Source organism: Cryptomeria japonica, chromosome 5 (genome assembly GCF_030272615.1).
Source record: "Cryptomeria japonica chromosome 5, Sugi_1.0, whole genome shotgun sequence".
Taxonomy (NCBI): domain Eukaryota; kingdom Viridiplantae; phylum Streptophyta; class Pinopsida; order Cupressales; family Cupressaceae; genus Cryptomeria; species Cryptomeria japonica.
The window spans coordinates 663992719-664010605 of NC_081409.1; the positions used below are offsets into that span (position 1 = coordinate 663992719).

General features: G+C 35.6%; 1 protein-coding gene across 2 annotated transcripts; it reads left to right on the forward strand.

Annotated features, from left to right (window-relative positions):
• Window positions 1-3667: 3667 nt before the first annotated feature.
• Window positions 3668-4942, forward strand: LOC131036400 (uncharacterized). 2 transcript variants are annotated; one of them, XM_057968284.2, is made up of 2 exons: window positions 3668-3918; window positions 4021-4942. In XM_057968284.2, exons 1-2 carry the CDS (start codon window positions 3827-3829, stop codon window positions 4793-4795), a joined length of 867 nt encoding a protein of 288 aa, XP_057824267.1. In that variant the 5' UTR covers window positions 3668-3826; the 3' UTR covers window positions 4796-4942. The 2 variants fall into 2 exon arrangements, with proteins under 2 accessions (XP_057824267.1, XP_057824268.1); XM_057968285.2 differs by having other exon boundaries at window positions 4060-4942.
• The last annotated feature ends 12945 nt before the right edge of the window (window positions 4943-17887 follow it).

Sequence of the window (17887 nt, forward strand, 5' to 3'; positions counted from 1 at the left end):
GAAAGAGCAGAAGGATATAAGAGATGCTATGGATGAGGGAAATCTACTACTGAGCAAAATAAGCCAACCCCATCTATTTTGTGATGATGTGCTTGCACAAAAGGATAAACTGCAATCCGATTTGCAGACATACATAAGCAACTTTAAGACCCCGTATGATTCTTTCACTACATATGGGCAAACTATTCATCGGTATCAGCTTCAGTCTGCCAGGATAGAGTTGGAGATTAGCAACATGACAAGAGATTTGTAGGAACTTCAACTGGTTTTATTACCCAGACTGCAAATTCTTCAGAAGTGCTTTCTCAATCTGGAAGCATTGATGGTAACTCAAGAAATGAGTACAATTGATGCCATGGAAGAGCAGGTATCACAGATGTAGATGGAAAGTGAGGTGGCTACCTCATTACTTGAGTCATGGTCATTATCCATGAAGACTTTTATGCAGGATTTTAAATCAGTTTTTGATAAGTTTCACTCATTATTGTCATAAACACTTGTTTATTTTAATGATAATGAGAAACAGAGGTTATTCTGCAGTACTTTGTCATTGTTGGCAAAGGGGGAGTGGTATCTAAAATTTTGATTAATGTTATGTATACTTGCATGCTATCTCTTTAAGGGAGTAGTATACATTGCATTTTCTGCAAAAAGGGATAGTGTATATGGTTAGGGGGAGTAATTTTGATTATGGCATTTTTTTTGTTGTAAAACACTTAGATGTCAAAATTTTCCTAAGTGTTGCCATCAATGCCAAAGGGGAAGATTGTTGGCATTTTGATGATGTTGTGATGGTCATTGATGGACACACAAATGTTTTATGATCACTTCCTTATGTATGAGTTATGCTCAACCGGTAATTGTTCCAACCAGTATTATGTATTATAGTCTTTAGACTATCAGTGTTTTGTAGAAGGTGTTAACCGGTCACAAATTGATTGAAGACCCAAAGCGGTATGAAGACCTCAAGCGGTTTGAGGATCTCAAAGTGGATCGAAGGAAGAAAGCGGTAGTTAACACTTTTCCTAGTCTTCATTTTGACAACCGGTAATTGGTAAAATGTATGAACCGGTATTATTCTGTGATGAGTTACCAACCGGTATTTTTGTGATGAGTTATCATCCACCGACACTTTGGCGGTGATCTTGTGTCGTGTTACCAAATGTGTCTAGATGCACTGAACCTAGGAACTTGCAATGTAATCCTATTGGACCGATATGAAATCAGATTCCTTTATAAGGACATCATGTCTAGGGTTTTAGGAATTGATAGGTTTTTTAGTAATTGATGAGGTTTTTGTATGTGCGATAATAGAAGAGAAGATTAGGTCTGTGTGCAGAAGCAGAGTGTGGAGATATTGAAGACTGAAGTAATGCCAAATGTGCATTAACAATGAGCTATCATGGATCTAACCAAGCATACTGTGCTAGTATCTAGATCACTCACTTGTTGATTACTCACATCTTCGACAAGTTTGAAGCCCTTAACTGGGTAGGACTGGCAAAGCCTTTGTAAATCCTCTAACAAGGTGGTTCACAACTGTGAATCTAAAATCCTCTCACAAGGTAGTCTTTAATAGGACTTATCTCCTAAAATAGATCTAGATTCCTAACAGGATCTGTTCTGGTGAAGAACATTGTATGACCTTAACCAGTCTGGTTTCTATTTTGCAGATAGTTACTTGTGGGTTTCTGCTCACCGTGGTTTTTCCCATTTGGGTTTCCACGTCAAAACCTCTTGTGTTATGGTGATTGTGCTTTTGTGGGTGAATGCTTTACTTGCTATTTGGTTTGCATTTGTCTTAACCGGTTTGTTGGTAAATCTGTTATACCGGTTAACTGCTAAACTGTTTAAGAGCTTAAGTTCAATATTTTTTGGTATACTAATTCACCTCCCCCTCTTAGTATTCATCAAGCTTTTGTGCATCTAGTTTAGCTAGAGTTGAGCTTTATTTAGCTCTTTATGCTTGCATTTTAGTTTTCCTAAATTTAGCTTAAGGTATCTTTTTGCTTTCTTTATAAGCACTTTATCGTACAATTGTAATTCATTATGTATTCTTTGCTTTTAAGCAATATAGCATTCATTTGTGCAACTCTTGTTTGTGGAAGTTGTTTTGTTTTTCGTTTGATTTTGCAGGTGTTTGTGTTGCAAAATTCAACTGGTATCAAAGCGTGAATTCGACAAGCCCCTTCTCAAGCTTCGAGGGTTTTTTTGCTCAAAAGCATTGTAGGGTTTCAAATTTGCTTTTTCATGGATTTGATGTTGTCATTTTTTATTATTATCAATTTTAGAGTTAAATGGACATCACCATGATCAACTATCGTTTTGTCAAAATATGAGCAACTAAAATTTGAGGTCAAATTGGTTGAGGGCTTGTTTTTGAAGTGTGTTTTGGAGGTCGGCAAAAAATCTAGTCAGTTTGGACATTGCCATCAGTCTTAGAAGGCCCAAAAAACTCTAAAATGTTTGTCAAATCATCAAAATCTAACGTTGGCAAATTTGTAGCAATTTTTTTAGGGGGTTTGTGCATGCTGTATGATCGAATAGTTCTTGCATCTCCTTGATTGTAGGTTTTAAGAAAAAAATTGTTCCAATGATTTTTCATTAATTTATGCAAATATGTTAAATTTTTTGTAAAAAAATATAAATTTGGAAGGGGTACATTAAAATTTAAAATGAAGGAAAAAAAATATTTTTGGTACATACTTAACATTGTGTAGACCAAGGCCAGGTGACATCAGCGTTTTTTGATGGGATTTTTGGTGATCCCAACTAAATTTAGCCCTCTATCAAATTTAACAGTTGATCACTAAAATTAGCAGAGGCACAAAAAATCTCAGCGGAATCTTGGAGAATATTTTGTTTTGGCAAGGGAAGGCCAATTTTTTATATAGGGAATATTCTCTCCATGTCAGCAAGGTGCCACATTAGCCTACCATCTCAATAGCTTGATCACCATCTGTGACTGGTTTGACCTCTTAAGCCATAAAAGGATGCTTTAAGTTTTTTTTGTTCATAACTTGATCATACAGACTCCGTTTTACTACTTCCGCATATCATAGAAAGATGGTTTTAACATCAATTTGTTCATGGTTTTAATTTTGTCAAATTTTGCTTTTGGAGATTGCTATAGGCTTCCAAAATTTAAATTTCTATATGAATAAGTATACTAGTAATATAGTACTAATTAATTATATTACTAGTTAAGCTTCCACATTTTGGACATCCATAAACGTTGGAAATTAAAAAAAATAAAATAAAAATCCTTCAAATCTTTCCAAAAGGTGGACGCTGGAACGGTAAATGCCAAAAAAAAAAAAAAAAAACCAAACCGGCAAACGCTACGAGAACGGGATGTTGTTCAGTTTTAAGGGAGCCCCACGACAAACCAGGTTGAAAACATGTACACGTTTTTGCCGCGTAGTTTTCCGGTACTACCCGAGCCAGGCTGTGAAGGTAATTCGAAATTTTGGAAGGATCGCATACCAAACGCGGTACAAACAAAAGAAAATAAATTTTTTTGTGGATGATCTTGGAATCGCCGACGTAAGCCTTGATGCAAGCAAAAGAAAATAATTTTTTTAATGTTTTTGTTTTTGTCTCTATTGCCCTCGAATCTACGAGGTACTTCACCATTAATATATAATTCGTGCATCCTTATCAGATTACAATCCATTGATATATTTGGGCTTTGTTGACATTCACATGATTACAGGCTCGAGAGTTTGAGGGGTCATTCAGTGTTAAAGGCTGGTAAGAGGAGTCACATTGCCTCCTTATCAGATTAATTCTCCAGCTCATAGCCTTATATGTCCGAGTTAGTAAGATGACACGAAGGTTTTTTTTCAGAAGGAAGTCATCCAATACCATGCTTTCAGCAAGGGAGGAGAAAGAATCAATGATGGGTTCAGCACAAAGGTGATGTGCACTTGCATTCATGGTTTTTCTCTTTCATCTGTTTTCTTTGTGTCAAAGAAGAAATAAGCTCAACATATTAATAATTTTTTTGCTATTATACAGAAATGGGTCTGTGCCTAAAGATGTATTTCTCTGTCACAGTGGGAAACAGAAAATCCCAGTTCGGGAGCTACACAAGGAGCTGGCAAATAAGGGTGTATCCTGCTTCTTTGATGAGGATCCTCAAAGCTTGCCACTAGCTGAAAAGTTCCCTGCTCGTATTTTTGAAGCGGCTGAGAAATGCAGAGTAGCAGTTTTGGTTATCTCCACGGATTTTATCGACTCAAAGTGGCCAATGCTTGAACTTTCCGCTTTGCTCAAAGCTAAAAGTTCTGGTAAAAATCCCCACATGAAAATACTACCCTTGTTCTTCATGTTATCGCCAAATTCCCTTTCTGATTTTACAGTAGACAATCAAGCATGGAAAGAGTTGGGGATATCTGATGAGGATCGGGTTGAATGGCATGCTACTTTAAGAGAAATAAAATCAATTAAGGGTTTGGTGTTCAAAGAAGTTGAGGATGTAGTAATTTTTAAAGATGAAGTTGTAAAAGCGATCTGCTCCCTGCTACTTCCTCACATACCCAGTTCTCTGGAAGGGCATGCACTTCAGGATCCTCTAACTCCACCATTTGACCTTACTTATGGACAGTTGTGTTTTAAAATTAGTGCCAAGTTTTTAAAAATTTCCATGGTGATTTGGATTTGCATATATTTGCCTGCATCCCTTCAACACCTTCTTCAGCCTCATCTTTCTTTAACAACTGTTGTGGACGTTGTTCCAGAGTATATTGTAGTCTCCATTATTTTATGTACACCAGTTGAGATCCCAATGTAGGACCTCCAATCAGCATCATGTGCTGCTCTACACCTTGCTACTCGCCCTTTTCCAGGGAAAGTGAGGATTATTCTTACAAAAGAGTTATGGATCTTGATAAATTTTGTAAGTTGATTTGCTTAAGCAAGACTTTGTTCAATAATTCGATTCTGGTTTTCTTCTCAAATCTCATTTGGTGTTCAAATCTGCATCAATAAAAGGAATGCTGGGCAGTTTTGAGAAATTACAATTCTTCCTTTCTGTCTTGAAATCTTACTTGCTGTTCAAATCTGCATCAATAAAAGAAATGCTAAGCACTTTATTTTGTGTTCAGAAATTACAATTCTTCATTTCTGTCTTGAATTATAAATGTTCATATGGTCTTAGCTTGACTCCCTTTTGATAGGCATTTTCAATATATTATATAGATAAGTACTATTGAGGAAAAAAATGCAATTGAAGTTCACTCAATAGAGAAAGTATTAAATATTTTATGTTAGAATTGTATTAAAAGCACTATCTTAAAATCATAGATTGAATGCTGTACAGATATTACTCAGTAGAGAAAGTATTGAATTTTTGATGCTGCAATTGTATTAAAATCACTATCTTAAATCGTAGATTGAATGTTCTAAAGTTAGACATATATTTGCAGAGAAATGGATGAAAAGTGAATACAGTTCTCCCACTAACAACCATATAAGTCTCATATTTCCCTATATGTTTTCAGTCCTACTTAAACTAAGCACCCTTACCAGATTCTTGATGTAGTTTACAAATTTGAGCCATATATGGCTTAAGTGCACGTTAAAATATATTTTAAACTACCCTAAATCTTATATGAAGTCACCCTCGAAAGAAGAAAACATATGATACTCAAATGTATAATCTTGGAAACAGTTTTTTTTTTGGAAAACAATGACCAATAAGAAAATGGTGTAAAACTCCATGTTAATGGTGTAAAACTCCATGTTAATGAGTTGATCTTTTGAGTTAAGACAATTTTAGTTTTGTTTTCAGCTTTAGTAGTTCTATTTTTAATTGCTTTTGACAATTAAACTGTGTCTTTACTTCTTATATAATAAAATAAAATAAGAATGTGCATCTTTAGTTTTCACTAATAATATTACAGCTCATTCTGTCTTGCACTTCAATATTGTGCTGGCAGTGGTATCAAGGCCAAGGCTTAATTGTAAATTAATTTTGCTAGTGGGAGAAAGTATTCTATACTGTGAAAGTCTGCTGTTGCATTAATTTTTTTTCTATGGTAATCTATGAAAAATTGTGCAGCAATTCAGTATCTTTTTCAATTTGATATCATCTGGGCAGGTGTCATGCTACAGACAATACTTTTGTATTTAGTTTGCAGCAAATAGTGCCTCTTTTTTTCAATTTCAACCACTGAGTAGTATGCAGTTTATTCGTGCTACAGTACAAAAAATTTGGTCACAGACCTAATTTGTGTATTGGATGTGAATTTAAGAAACTATTCTCCCATAGAGAGCTTTACACCCAAATCAGGATATTGTTGATATTGACTTTGCTCATGGACATATTGTCTTTCATTTGTTGTTGGAGTGTTCATGGATCTATGATCACTGATTTATTGGTCTTTTTGGCCAGCTCATCATTGATCCATATGTTCAACACAGATGGAAAAAAGGAAGCAGCTTCCATATCCAATTCTCACATTCCTTTGTCCTCTTTATTTTAGGATTATCTCTTTATTTTTTTTTCCTGCTTCAAAGATGACAGTCACAAAGCTATTTATAATTTTATTTTTTATCTCTTATTTTTCCAGCAAATTAAAGTAGAATAGTTGGTGAAATTCTAAAATGAAGAAACACATAAATAAATATACTGGTTTAGAAAAGTTGAAAACATATTTATTGTGAATGATTTATTATAAAGATACTTAATCTAATAGCATACCTATCTTTAAAAATATCTATCTAAAACAGATCAAGATATCTATATGAATCCTACAAACATCTAATTTGAACATGTAAATATTAATATTTAAATCTTATATATTTATAAATTTATATACAAATGAATAAATATAAAGATTTGTATACATAATATCTTAAATGTATCTATCTTAAAATGCACAAATAAATTTTAAATTATTTTTTACTTAAAGTTATTTTATAATTTATATTACTGGAGAGTTATTTTATTTTACTTTAGAATTATTTAATTATATTTATTAAAATTTACTAAATAATAACAAAGAGATTCATTTGAGACTCAAAAAACTTTTTAAATGATAGATATTATGTTAATATTATAAAAAAATGGTGCGCACATGCATGCAAGGCAAAAGAGTCAACATCGACAAATGGGGAATGGATCCTCAAAAATCCCTTCTACTTTACCATTGATCATTGCGTTACACCTAGACATTTGATTGAAGGCAAAAGAGTCAACATCGACAAATGGGGAATGGATCCTCAAAAATCCCTTCTCCTTTACCATTGATCATTGCATTACACCTAGACATTTGATTGAGAAGGTATGGGATAAACAGGGAGGGGAAGTCTTTTGCTTCTTTGTTGATTTCAAAAAAGTTTTTGATAGAGTACCTAGAAACAAATTGTGGAGTAGAAAGGAAGGGTTGGAAATTCTAGTACAATATAGAGTTGTTGTTAATAGATTGTATGACCGAGTCTAGGCCAAGATACAAACCAAACAAGGAATATTAGAATTCTTCAGAAGTGACATTGGGGTCAAGCAGGGTTGCCCATTATCCCCTACCCTATTTGGGTTATACATTGACAAGTTAGAGGAATAGATAGACATGTTTGGTGGTGGGGGAGTTCATTTGACCAACTATGTAATAAAACTGCTTTTATATGCTAATGATCTTATTTTAATGGCAAAAGTAACACAAGATTTGAAAGAACACTTGAAGGCTCTAGAAAATTTTTGCCATGAGGTTGGGATGCAATTGAACACTAGAAAAACCAAGGTCATGATCTTTACCTTGTTCAGAGAAAGAAGGTCCATAGAAAATTTGGTTTTGAGGGCAACCTCTTACAAATGATCAATGAATATAAGTACCTTGGCCTAGACTTCCATAATAAACTAAGCTAGGAAACATGTAGAGTAAAAAGGATCAAAGGGGGATGGAAAGCCTCATACTCACTCCAAAATAGATGTAGAAGAGCTAAACTATGGGATTGGAAAACTAAGAAAACTCCTTTTGGACTTCTTGTGGTTCCAGTGGTATTATGTAGATGTGAAGTATAGGGCAAGAACACTTCAACAAAGAAATGGAGACAAATAGAGAGATTACAAAAAATATTTAATTATGACTAGCCTCAAGATTAAACCATCTATCCCATATGAGATTGTCCTAGCGGAGGTAGGGGCTTTCCCTATTGAGACATTAGCTATTTTCTGACTGCTAAGTTACATAAGGCGGCTAGAAAATATGGAGATACATCAGTGGCCAAAAATGACAATGAGAGAGAAGCTAGATAGAAGGAAGAGAACATGGATGAACAAAACATTAAATGGATGAATAAATGGGTCCATATTAACCTAAAAGATTGTGCAAATAACAATGGAGAAGTAAAAAATACATGCAAGAAAAATTCAAATAAAATATGTGGGCATGTTAATAGGGAGGAAAAAAGGAATACTATATCAAACATTTCAATCCCACAAGTGACCATACACAAAAGAACTACATTAGGAATGAACATAAAATGGAAGAAAAAAATGTTAATTACTCAGATAAGGACCAACTCATATCAATTTAGATGCAAAACAGAGAGATGAATGATACCCATAGAGGAATGCAAAGATAAAAGATGTAGATATATTGCATTTAAGGGGTCGTGGAGATAGAATAACATTACATCATGGAGTGTCCAACCTATAATGACATTCAGATCAACCATGTTGAGACACTAAATATAAACACTTTGAGTAACCTATTTGATGAAAAAAATATAACAAGAGTTGTAGATTTCCTAATCAAGATGCACAACAGAAGATCCAAGATGTAGAAGAAGAATGAGGTTTGATAGTTATAGTTTTTTGTTTGGGCTTTGAATGCTTCTTTTGCTAGCTATTCGTGGGTTCCATAGGTTGTTTGGCCTCATGGACGTTATTAAAAACATTCATTCATCACCGGGGCTAATGTAATTCCATTAGGTGGAGTCATAGGAAGCAACAAAGGAGTTAAGAAATGTGGTTTTCATCAAGAGTAGAGAGCAAGGGAGCCAAATCTTGTAGGTCATAGGATGATCTAGAATCAAATCAATGGAAAAAGAACAATAGGACAAGGGGGGAATGTCTCAAAGCCTTTTAGGAGCACAACACTTGTTATATCCTCCAAAGTCATATCCCCTTGAATGGATCACCTTAAGGCTCGAGCGTTATTTGTTTGATGGTGTGCTTGAGGATGACCTTGAAAATAGATTTTGGATTGGTGGACTAGCATTTTCGATGGAAAATTAAGTATTAAAGATCCCTACCAAATGAATCCTTTCTGGTCGAAGCATGGATAAAGATTTAAAATAGGAAATATTGCATGGTAGCCTTATTTTTCTTCAAAGGTTTCAATTTTTATAGCATAGATTAGGAACCCAGATTTTACCCAGATTTTACCCAACTAAGCACCACATTAGAAAGACATCGATGTGGATCAATTTGGTTGGTTTGCACTCTGAATATTGGAATTTAGAGGATTTGAGGGTAACAGGAGATGTTTTGGGCTCTTTTCTGAGTGTGGATGAAGAATTTGTCAAGGGTATTATGGGTTCATTGGTGAAGATTTGTGTAGAGGCTAATTAGGTGGATAGAGTTGTAGATGAGTTGGATATCATTGCAAAAAATGAAAGATGGTTTTGAAAGATTTCTATAGATAAAGGTCTTGGGGGAAATTTATATAGAGAAAAGAGCCTACAAGTTTCTAATGTAGCACTTGGCGGTGTCCAAAAACCAAAGAGGTTAGGGATAATTGTGGCTTCAACTTTGACAATGGAAAATCCTAAACAAGATCTCTTCGATAACTTAGATGCAAGGGATGTGAAGGGTGATTAGTTGATAGATGAAGGCAAGATGCAAATTTTAGAGGAAGATTCTTTGGGAGCTACAAAGAAACATGTTGATACAAATTTTACTCCATCCCCAACACCACTAGGGGTGGATTCTAGTTTTCCTATTGTAGAGAAGATTAATATGACTCTATCTTTGTGTAAAGCGGAAAAATCGAACCCTAGTCGTTCTCCCCTCCCCAACTCCAAGGAGAGAGAAGGGAGAGTCACTAGGGTTGATGGTTTTCACTTAGGAAGGACTTTACATTCAAAAGAGGGGTTGAAACCCACAAGATCCAATCCCACACAATGCAAGATTGGATTCTAAATGAGTTTCAAGGGTTAAGACATCAAGGATACCCTCTTTTGTAAAGAAATGTAGATAGAAAGATTGAACTAGGAATGCATGTAAAGTAGGAAAGATTTGCTTATAAACAGAGATAGGGGTATGGGATGAAGCTGCGGACCTGGAATTAGCAGTAAAATGTCGAGACGGTGCTGTTTTGCAAATTTGAGCAAAAGTTGACGGGACGATGGCGCCCGACGTGCACACGGTCCTCCGAAAAATCCGCGAAACGAAGGGGGATCTGTTCGTCTCTGCACAAGGATTCCAGATCTTCAATTACAGCCGCGTACCTGCAACCTACACACAGAAAAGAGAGGACGATTGGGGGGTTAGGGATGAGGGGTTTGCCTTTAGGTCAAACCCCGATTTTGGAATTAACCAAGAAATGAGAATGCTGTAAATGTAAATGTTTGTAATGTAAACAAGTACTGATACCTTGTTGTAAGAATGTTTGTATTCTTACATGCGAAGGTGTAATGCATGTAGTATGTAATGTGTTGTAAGTGATCTCCTCTTCAATGGTTGAATCCTTGTCTTGAATGCAACACTTAGCCTTGAATGGAGACTTGGAATGATCAATTGCTTAAAGGAATGCTTGAATGCTTGAATGTTTGAATATCGCTTTCGCCTTTTTTTCCCTCTACCAAAATGGGAGAGGAAATGTAGTTTATATACTTGTCAATTAGGGTTGAAAGACTGATTTTATCGACCTTAGGCCGACTAGGAAACATTATTTTCTAATTTGCAAACATAAAGACCTGAGACCCAAAAGAGACCGGGCCCAAAAATAGGGCCAGGGACCAGGGCGCTGGGCGCCATGGTCCTGGGGGACCAGGGCACTGGGCGCCCTAGTCCTGAAGGACTAGGGCGCTGGGCGCCATAGTCCCACCTCCAGGGACAACAGGGTGCAAGGAGGATCAGGCCAAGGTGCTGAAAAATGCAGTTTTTGATGTCATGAACAAGTTTCGGGGTCTCCATTCAGGTTCCGTGTTGCATCGCCATCGTGAAGACCCAAATGCAGTCAAAATTGCAAGTGTTGCAATTTTAGGACGCTACATTTAGCCCCCACTTTAGCGGGAGTATAAGCGTACGCTCATACTTCCGGTAAAGTACAAGGAAACAACACTGAAAAACTTTCACCACGTCAAGGAGGCAAGATACACCAAGCCCCCAGTGGACTAAGGATCTTACGACTTCGATTGACAAAGTAAAAGGGAAGATCACAAGGGAGAACCATGACTGTCAATAGTAAGGTTCCCTCACTATGAGTCATGCAAGAAAGATATCAAAAATTTTCAAGGCAAAGCTAAATTTGTAAAGAAATTTTCAAGTATCTTGAAAAGATATGAACGGGATGCATGCCCCCCTACGTTAAAGCGATCGCACACGCCTCACCGGGGGTGATTGCTTTAAGGTAGTGATACATATAAGAAATGAGAAAGGAAAGGAGCACGTTATCACAAGGATTTAGCCCCCAAGTGTGAGATAAGCCCAAGGATAATAGACACAAAACACAAAGCACAAGGTGACTTCGCTTCCCTCGGGGTCAGTATGCTGTATGATAATTCATGTATATCATATGTATGTATGCATAATTGTTCTTCATTCCCCAATCAAGGAAGGTCACCTAGAAGAAGGGAACACATGTGTCTTTTGAGTCAACATGAGAGAGACCAAAAGAGATCTCAATGCTTTGCATCGTCCTCAAGTAGACAACACTAAGGACAACAAATAGAAGAATGAGAGTAACACATAGAAGAAGTAACAAAAGAGAGAAGAAGAGAGTCTGCTATGCTAATGAAACTAGTCTAGCACGTCATCTACCCCCCGATCTTACTGATCAATATTTCAGGAAGGTAGGAAACACACTAGAGGAGGAACATCCAACACAGCAGATGGAGCTATCACAAGATCCAAACAAGGGCTATGTTCATGTTTCGAGCCACGTTGTTCTTGTCTAGGAGCTAGGATAAGTGCTTTAGAAAATGCGTTAGATAAATGGTTATCAACATCAACATATTCATATTCACTATCAGAATGAACAGGAGTAACATTTTCATCATGAATAACATTTTCATCTATATCATCATCAAGATTTATAAAAATAGGATCTTTAACTCGCACAGGATCAAGACCATCATACATCTTATGTTTAGGAGATTTCGGCTCAATCTCCGGCTAAGGAGAAAATGGAATAATACTAGCTGAAGGTATTTTTGGGGATTGCAAAGTTTGAGAAGTAGCTGCCTGTGCTCTAAGACGACGCTTTCGTCGGCGTTCACGTGCAGAACGATTTCGTCTAGTCTTAGTAGGAAGTTGAGAAGATTGAGGAGGAGGAATGTTCTCATCCTTATCACTTGGGTGTTTAGGTTGTGGTCTCTTAGGTTGAATAATAGGAGAAGAGGAAGGTCTCTTTTCTCCATAAGAGGAAGGAGGAGGAACTGCTCCATATAAAGGAGGAAAATTTGGTTTAGGAAGGAGACCAAGCCCCTCATGACGAGGAGGTATAGGTCTACTTTTAGGAAGTTTATTAGATATAGGCATAGTGACATTCATAGGGATGGGTTGGGAATCTTCTTGAGGAAAGACATTAGTTTTATCTTTCAAAGGAAGAACTTCATTCTCAAGAACGATAGGAATGTCAAGTTTGGGTGTTCTAGGTTCACTTAGAGATAGGATCATATCTTTTTTCCACTTTTGATAAGATTTGAAAAGATGATCACTTCGCGGTGGAAGATATTGGAATTGTTTAGGCCAAAAGTAATCAATAGGAACGCCAGAAGTTCTTTCAGTAGGTTTAAAGAGGCTATGATTGATAGTAACAATTTCACCATTATGGGGAAATTTCAAGCAGTTGTGAATAGGAGAAGCAATAGCTTTCATGGAAGATAGCCAAGGATAGCCTAGCTTCACACGAAATTGTTCGGATGATGGAATAATAGCAAAGCTCACATTAAGGGATTTGTTATGGACCTCAATAGGTAATGTAATAGAACCAATTGCAGGAGAAGAAAATGCATCAAATAGTTTCACAACCACATTTGTTTCGTCATAGATCACTTGATTCAATTGCAAAGTAAAAAGAAATTCTTCAGTAATGACATTAACCATACAAGAAGGATCAATAAGCACTCCATGGCAAGGTGTATTCTTGACTTTTGCAACTATATATAAAGGACCATCAGGTGCCCTGATAGTTTCACTGGAATCAAAGGTGATGGAAGGTTCTTTAGGGATTTTCTGCTGCTCTACAAAGTTAATCACATTCGGAGTCATGGACACAAGATCATCAGGTGAGACAGAGGAATCAGTAGTATCAATCGCATTAGAGGTATGAGAAGGAAATGGATCAGTAAAAATCTTAAGATTTTGGTTAGGAGGAGCTACAGATGTGTTGCCTTTATCATTCACACCAGAAACAAAGATAGTATTATTATCAATCAAATCTTGAATTTTTCCCTTTAAAGCAAAACATTTCTCAGTATCATGCCCAGGATAACAATGAAATTGACAAAAAGATTTGTTATCAAAATAGGGTGAATTAATCTTTGCAGGATCTATTTGCCTTATAGGAGGAAGAGTAAGCACATTTTTTTCCAATAACTTATTCATAATACTATGCAATGATTCATTCAAAGGAGTAAACTTTCTTTCTTTCTTAAAAAACTTAGAAATAGGAGGCACACCTAATGCTGCATTCACATTGTTGTTGATGATGTTTTCATTGAATTTAATGGACTCTCTGTTCGGTTTAAACTTCCCAAATGGTTGTTGACTACTATCACCCTTATCATTCGGAGCCATAGGATTTGCTTGTTCCATTTGACTCACAGTCAGTTGATAATTGTGAAGAGTTGCGCACAACTGTTGGAAAGAAGTAAACTCATAAAACAGAAGTTTTTCTCTAATATCTTTTTGTAAATTAGAAATAAAGATTCTTTGAATATCATTGTCAGGTACTGGAAAGGAAATTTGAGCATACAAATGCTTATATCTACCAATGAAATCAGTCACTTTTTCTTTAACACCTTGTTTACAATGCATTAAATCAATCAAAGTAACTTTAGGATTATATTGTTTTGAAATTGTTGAATAAAAGCATTGGCAAGTTGTTCGAAAGAAGTAATAGAATAGGAAGGCAACGAGCAATACCATTGTAGGGCTTTATCTCTTAACGTTCTAGTAAACAATTTTGCAAGCAACCTTTGGTCATAAGCAAAATCGGTACATATTGTTTGAAATGTCTTAACATGTGTTAGAGGATCACCCTTACCATTATAAAGCTCCAAATGCAGAATTTCAACATGTTTAGGGGGAATAGCTCGAACAATGTCGAGAAAGTGGGCTCGCAACATCAAATGTGGGCACACTAAACTTAGATTGATTCATAGAGGCAATTTGTTGCTGTAAAGAAGAGACAGTTTGTGCAAGATTGTTAATGGTCGCTTCAGTCGAAGAGTTCATATTAGACGTGTTAGATTGTGATGGAGGTGTTATGTTATTGAAAGAAGGTAGAGAGTAAGGTGGTGGGACAGTATGATAGTTAGTCATAGGAGATGATTGGACAGGAGGAACACTACAAGGAGGAATGGAAAACGAATTGCCCCCTTGCGTCATGTTCATTTGTGGAGATATAATAGGGACACTTATTGAAGGAATGAATGAAGAAGTTGGATTGAATGAAGGAAGAGGTTGATTGAAGAAGAGGGATTGCCCCCATGATTGGTGATCATAGGGGGAATGTCTTGTGTTGAAGTAGTCATTATGTTTGATGTAAAAGTAGGTATACTAGCAATAGGAGTTGTCAAATGAATAGAATGATTAACTTGAGTAGGAGGTTGTGTATAACCCAAAGTTTCGGCACAACTCTTCATAGGCATCACATTCGAATCCACAATGTGTGCAATACCACGCAAAATATCAATTCCATTCTTATCACTTTGAACCATACGTTTTAGACCCTCAATTAATGAAAGAACTTCGCTATCGGGGTATTCCTGAGACATCCATTGTCGAAAATCATCAAATTGGTTATCCAATTTTGAAAGTTGTTCTACAGAAACCTCATGGAGAGATTCTTCATCATTAAGAGGATTAGAGGAATTACCCATATCCTCGTTAAAAAGGCCATTCAAATTAGGTTCCATCTCCTCAGTAATTAAACCTTGGAAAGACTTAATTCTAAGGCTTCGTCTAACGGGAATAGTGTAAGTAGGGCTTATTGTTGTAAAACTCATGCACAAAAGAGAGAGAGAAGATTTTGAATTTTAGAGGTAGCAAATTTCAATAAAATCAGCCAATCTCCTAGATTTAAGCTGTTAAATACAATCAGGACAATTTCCCGAAATTTCGAAAAAAATGTCCGGGACCATGGCGAACGGAGTGCACACGGTCCTCGCAACTTTTTTCGAAATTTTCAGGGATGAAAGTTATGATGATTTTAAAGCTAATCTGAAAAAATTGAGTGATTTTACGATCTGTAGATAGGCCAAATTAAAGTTGCAATCTCAAAATTGAACCCTACCAAGATTGTTGAAAAATGTAAAATTTGAATTTTTAAAAAGAGGGGGAAACTGAAATTTTGAATTTTATGATTTTAGAGGGAATGCTAAAAGCAATGCAAGTTTTGAAATTTAAAAAATTGACTCAATTTCACGCAAAATTCAATTTTGAAAGTGGAAATCAGAGTTGTTGCAATTAAACACTTAATTTCAAAAGTCACAAATTGTAAAAATTTGAATAAAACACTGAAATTTCGGATGAATGCTAACACACTTTTCAGATTTAGGACAGTAAGGAACACAATTTTGACACAAAGTTCAATTTCAACAATTTTTGAATGATTACAAGCCTTAATCCAAGCAATCACTAGACCAACTTTGACTTTAATTTTGAAAGTGTTAAAATTGATAAAATCAGCCAAAATTCTGGATTTTAGCAGAAAAATACAGTAAGATCTAGCTCCCGAAATTTCGGAAAAAATGTCGAGGACGATGGCGCTCGGGGTGCACACGGTCCTCGCAACTTTTTTCCAAATTTTCAGGGATGAAAGATATTGTGATTTTATTGCGGAATCCAAAGTTACAACTGATTTGGAAGTGTTTTGATTAGTGAAATTATCAGTCAAAGGTTGAATCAAGAAGGTCTTAAAAATTAGGGTTTTGACATTTAACCACTTAATTTTCAGAATTAAAGCACAAATATGAATTGACAATTTGCAATAGAAGGGTAGATCTGAAACAAGCATTAACAATTAAACATTTCACAAGCTTAATTACTAAAAAGAAAATTTTAGGGTTTTTATGCAATCAACCTCTAAATTTTGCAAAAGATCAAACATGGAAATGTAATTAAGGAAGCAAATTTTTCAGATCTAACCATGAATAATCAGAATGAGGATGTTCACATCGGGTTCACCAAAATGTAAAGCGGAAAAATCGAACCCTAGTCGTTCTCCCCTCCCCAACTCCAAGGAGAGAGAAGGGAGAGTCACTAGGGTTGATGGTTTTCACTTAGGAAGGAGGGTATGTGCAAGCTAATGAGTCACAAATTCGTGGAAGTCTGCGCGTTGGAAAACGTGCTCCGCAAAACGGGGGCCTGTTAATGGTTCGGCCTCCCGAGCTGAAAGGTCACGGGGTGCCGAAGCCAAATAAAACGGGCCCCCGTTTTTAAACAAAACGGGCCCCTGTTTGTAAACAAAACGGGGGCCCGTTTTTAAAAAACGGGGGCCCGTTTTGAAAAGCTATTTTTACCCTTTTTTTGGGATAATTTTTCATTTTTACTGTTACACAAAAGGATATCGAAAACGGGCCCCCGTGCTGTGGTTTCCACTTCAAGCCTCCACCACTATCCCAGGTACACATTCTGTCATCTATTTTTACATTTCATAATTTTCTTGTGTATTTTTCTCTTTTTTTTGTGTATTATTTAGTTTTTTTTTTATTATTTTAGTTTTTTTTAATAGTAGCATATAAATAAATTATTTTTTATATTTGTAAATTCTTGATTTTGATGTAAAATATTTTTGAACAGTTAACCCTAAACCGTAATCAACAAATTTAGAAACCAAAACCAAACCTAGATAATTAACAAAATGAAATCGACACAAACAAAAAACCGAAAATGAAATGGGAACAAAAACAAAAACGTTCGAAAATGAAATCGACACAAACAAAAAACCGAAAATGAAATGGAAACAAAAACAAAAACGTTCGAAAATGAAATCGACACAAACAAAAAACCAAAAATGAAATGGAAACAAAAACAAAAATGTTCGAAAATGAAATTGAAATAAAACCGAACATATTATAATAATTATGCATTTATGAAATATATAGAAATTGAGATTTTTTTATTGAGGCTAATTAATTTTAAAACTCAATGGTTATATCCATATTATAATAATTTATTTAGAAAATATGTGACAACATGCTTAGTGTTAGACCATTTTGTCTTATATTGGCCTAGACATTCACTAGCGTTTAAAATATAATCTTTTTCTTGGTTTATTGGTTAAAAATTACATTTTATTAGTTAATTATATTAAAATTATTTTAGAGGAACCCTTTGAAACCTTCAATATAAAATTTGGAGTTAAAAATAAGATGATCTTGGCATTTTTTTTACTTCTCACCTACTTAGTTAAACTATCATGCTAGAAAAGGGTGAATATCATAAACCATGCGGAAAATAACATTTTGGACCATTGGGTAATTTTGG

What these genes read in the sequence shown, in the direction of transcription:
- LOC131036400 (XM_057968284.2), top strand. Translation starts at nt 3,827, where the DNA reads ATGACACGAAGGTTTTTTTTCAGAAGGAAGTCATCCAATACCATGCTT. An exon ending in ATGATGGGTTCAGCACAAAG is followed by an intron (nt 3,919 to 4,020) that starts GTGATGTGCACT and finishes GCTATTATACAG; the next exon opens with AAATGGGTCTGTGCCTAAAG.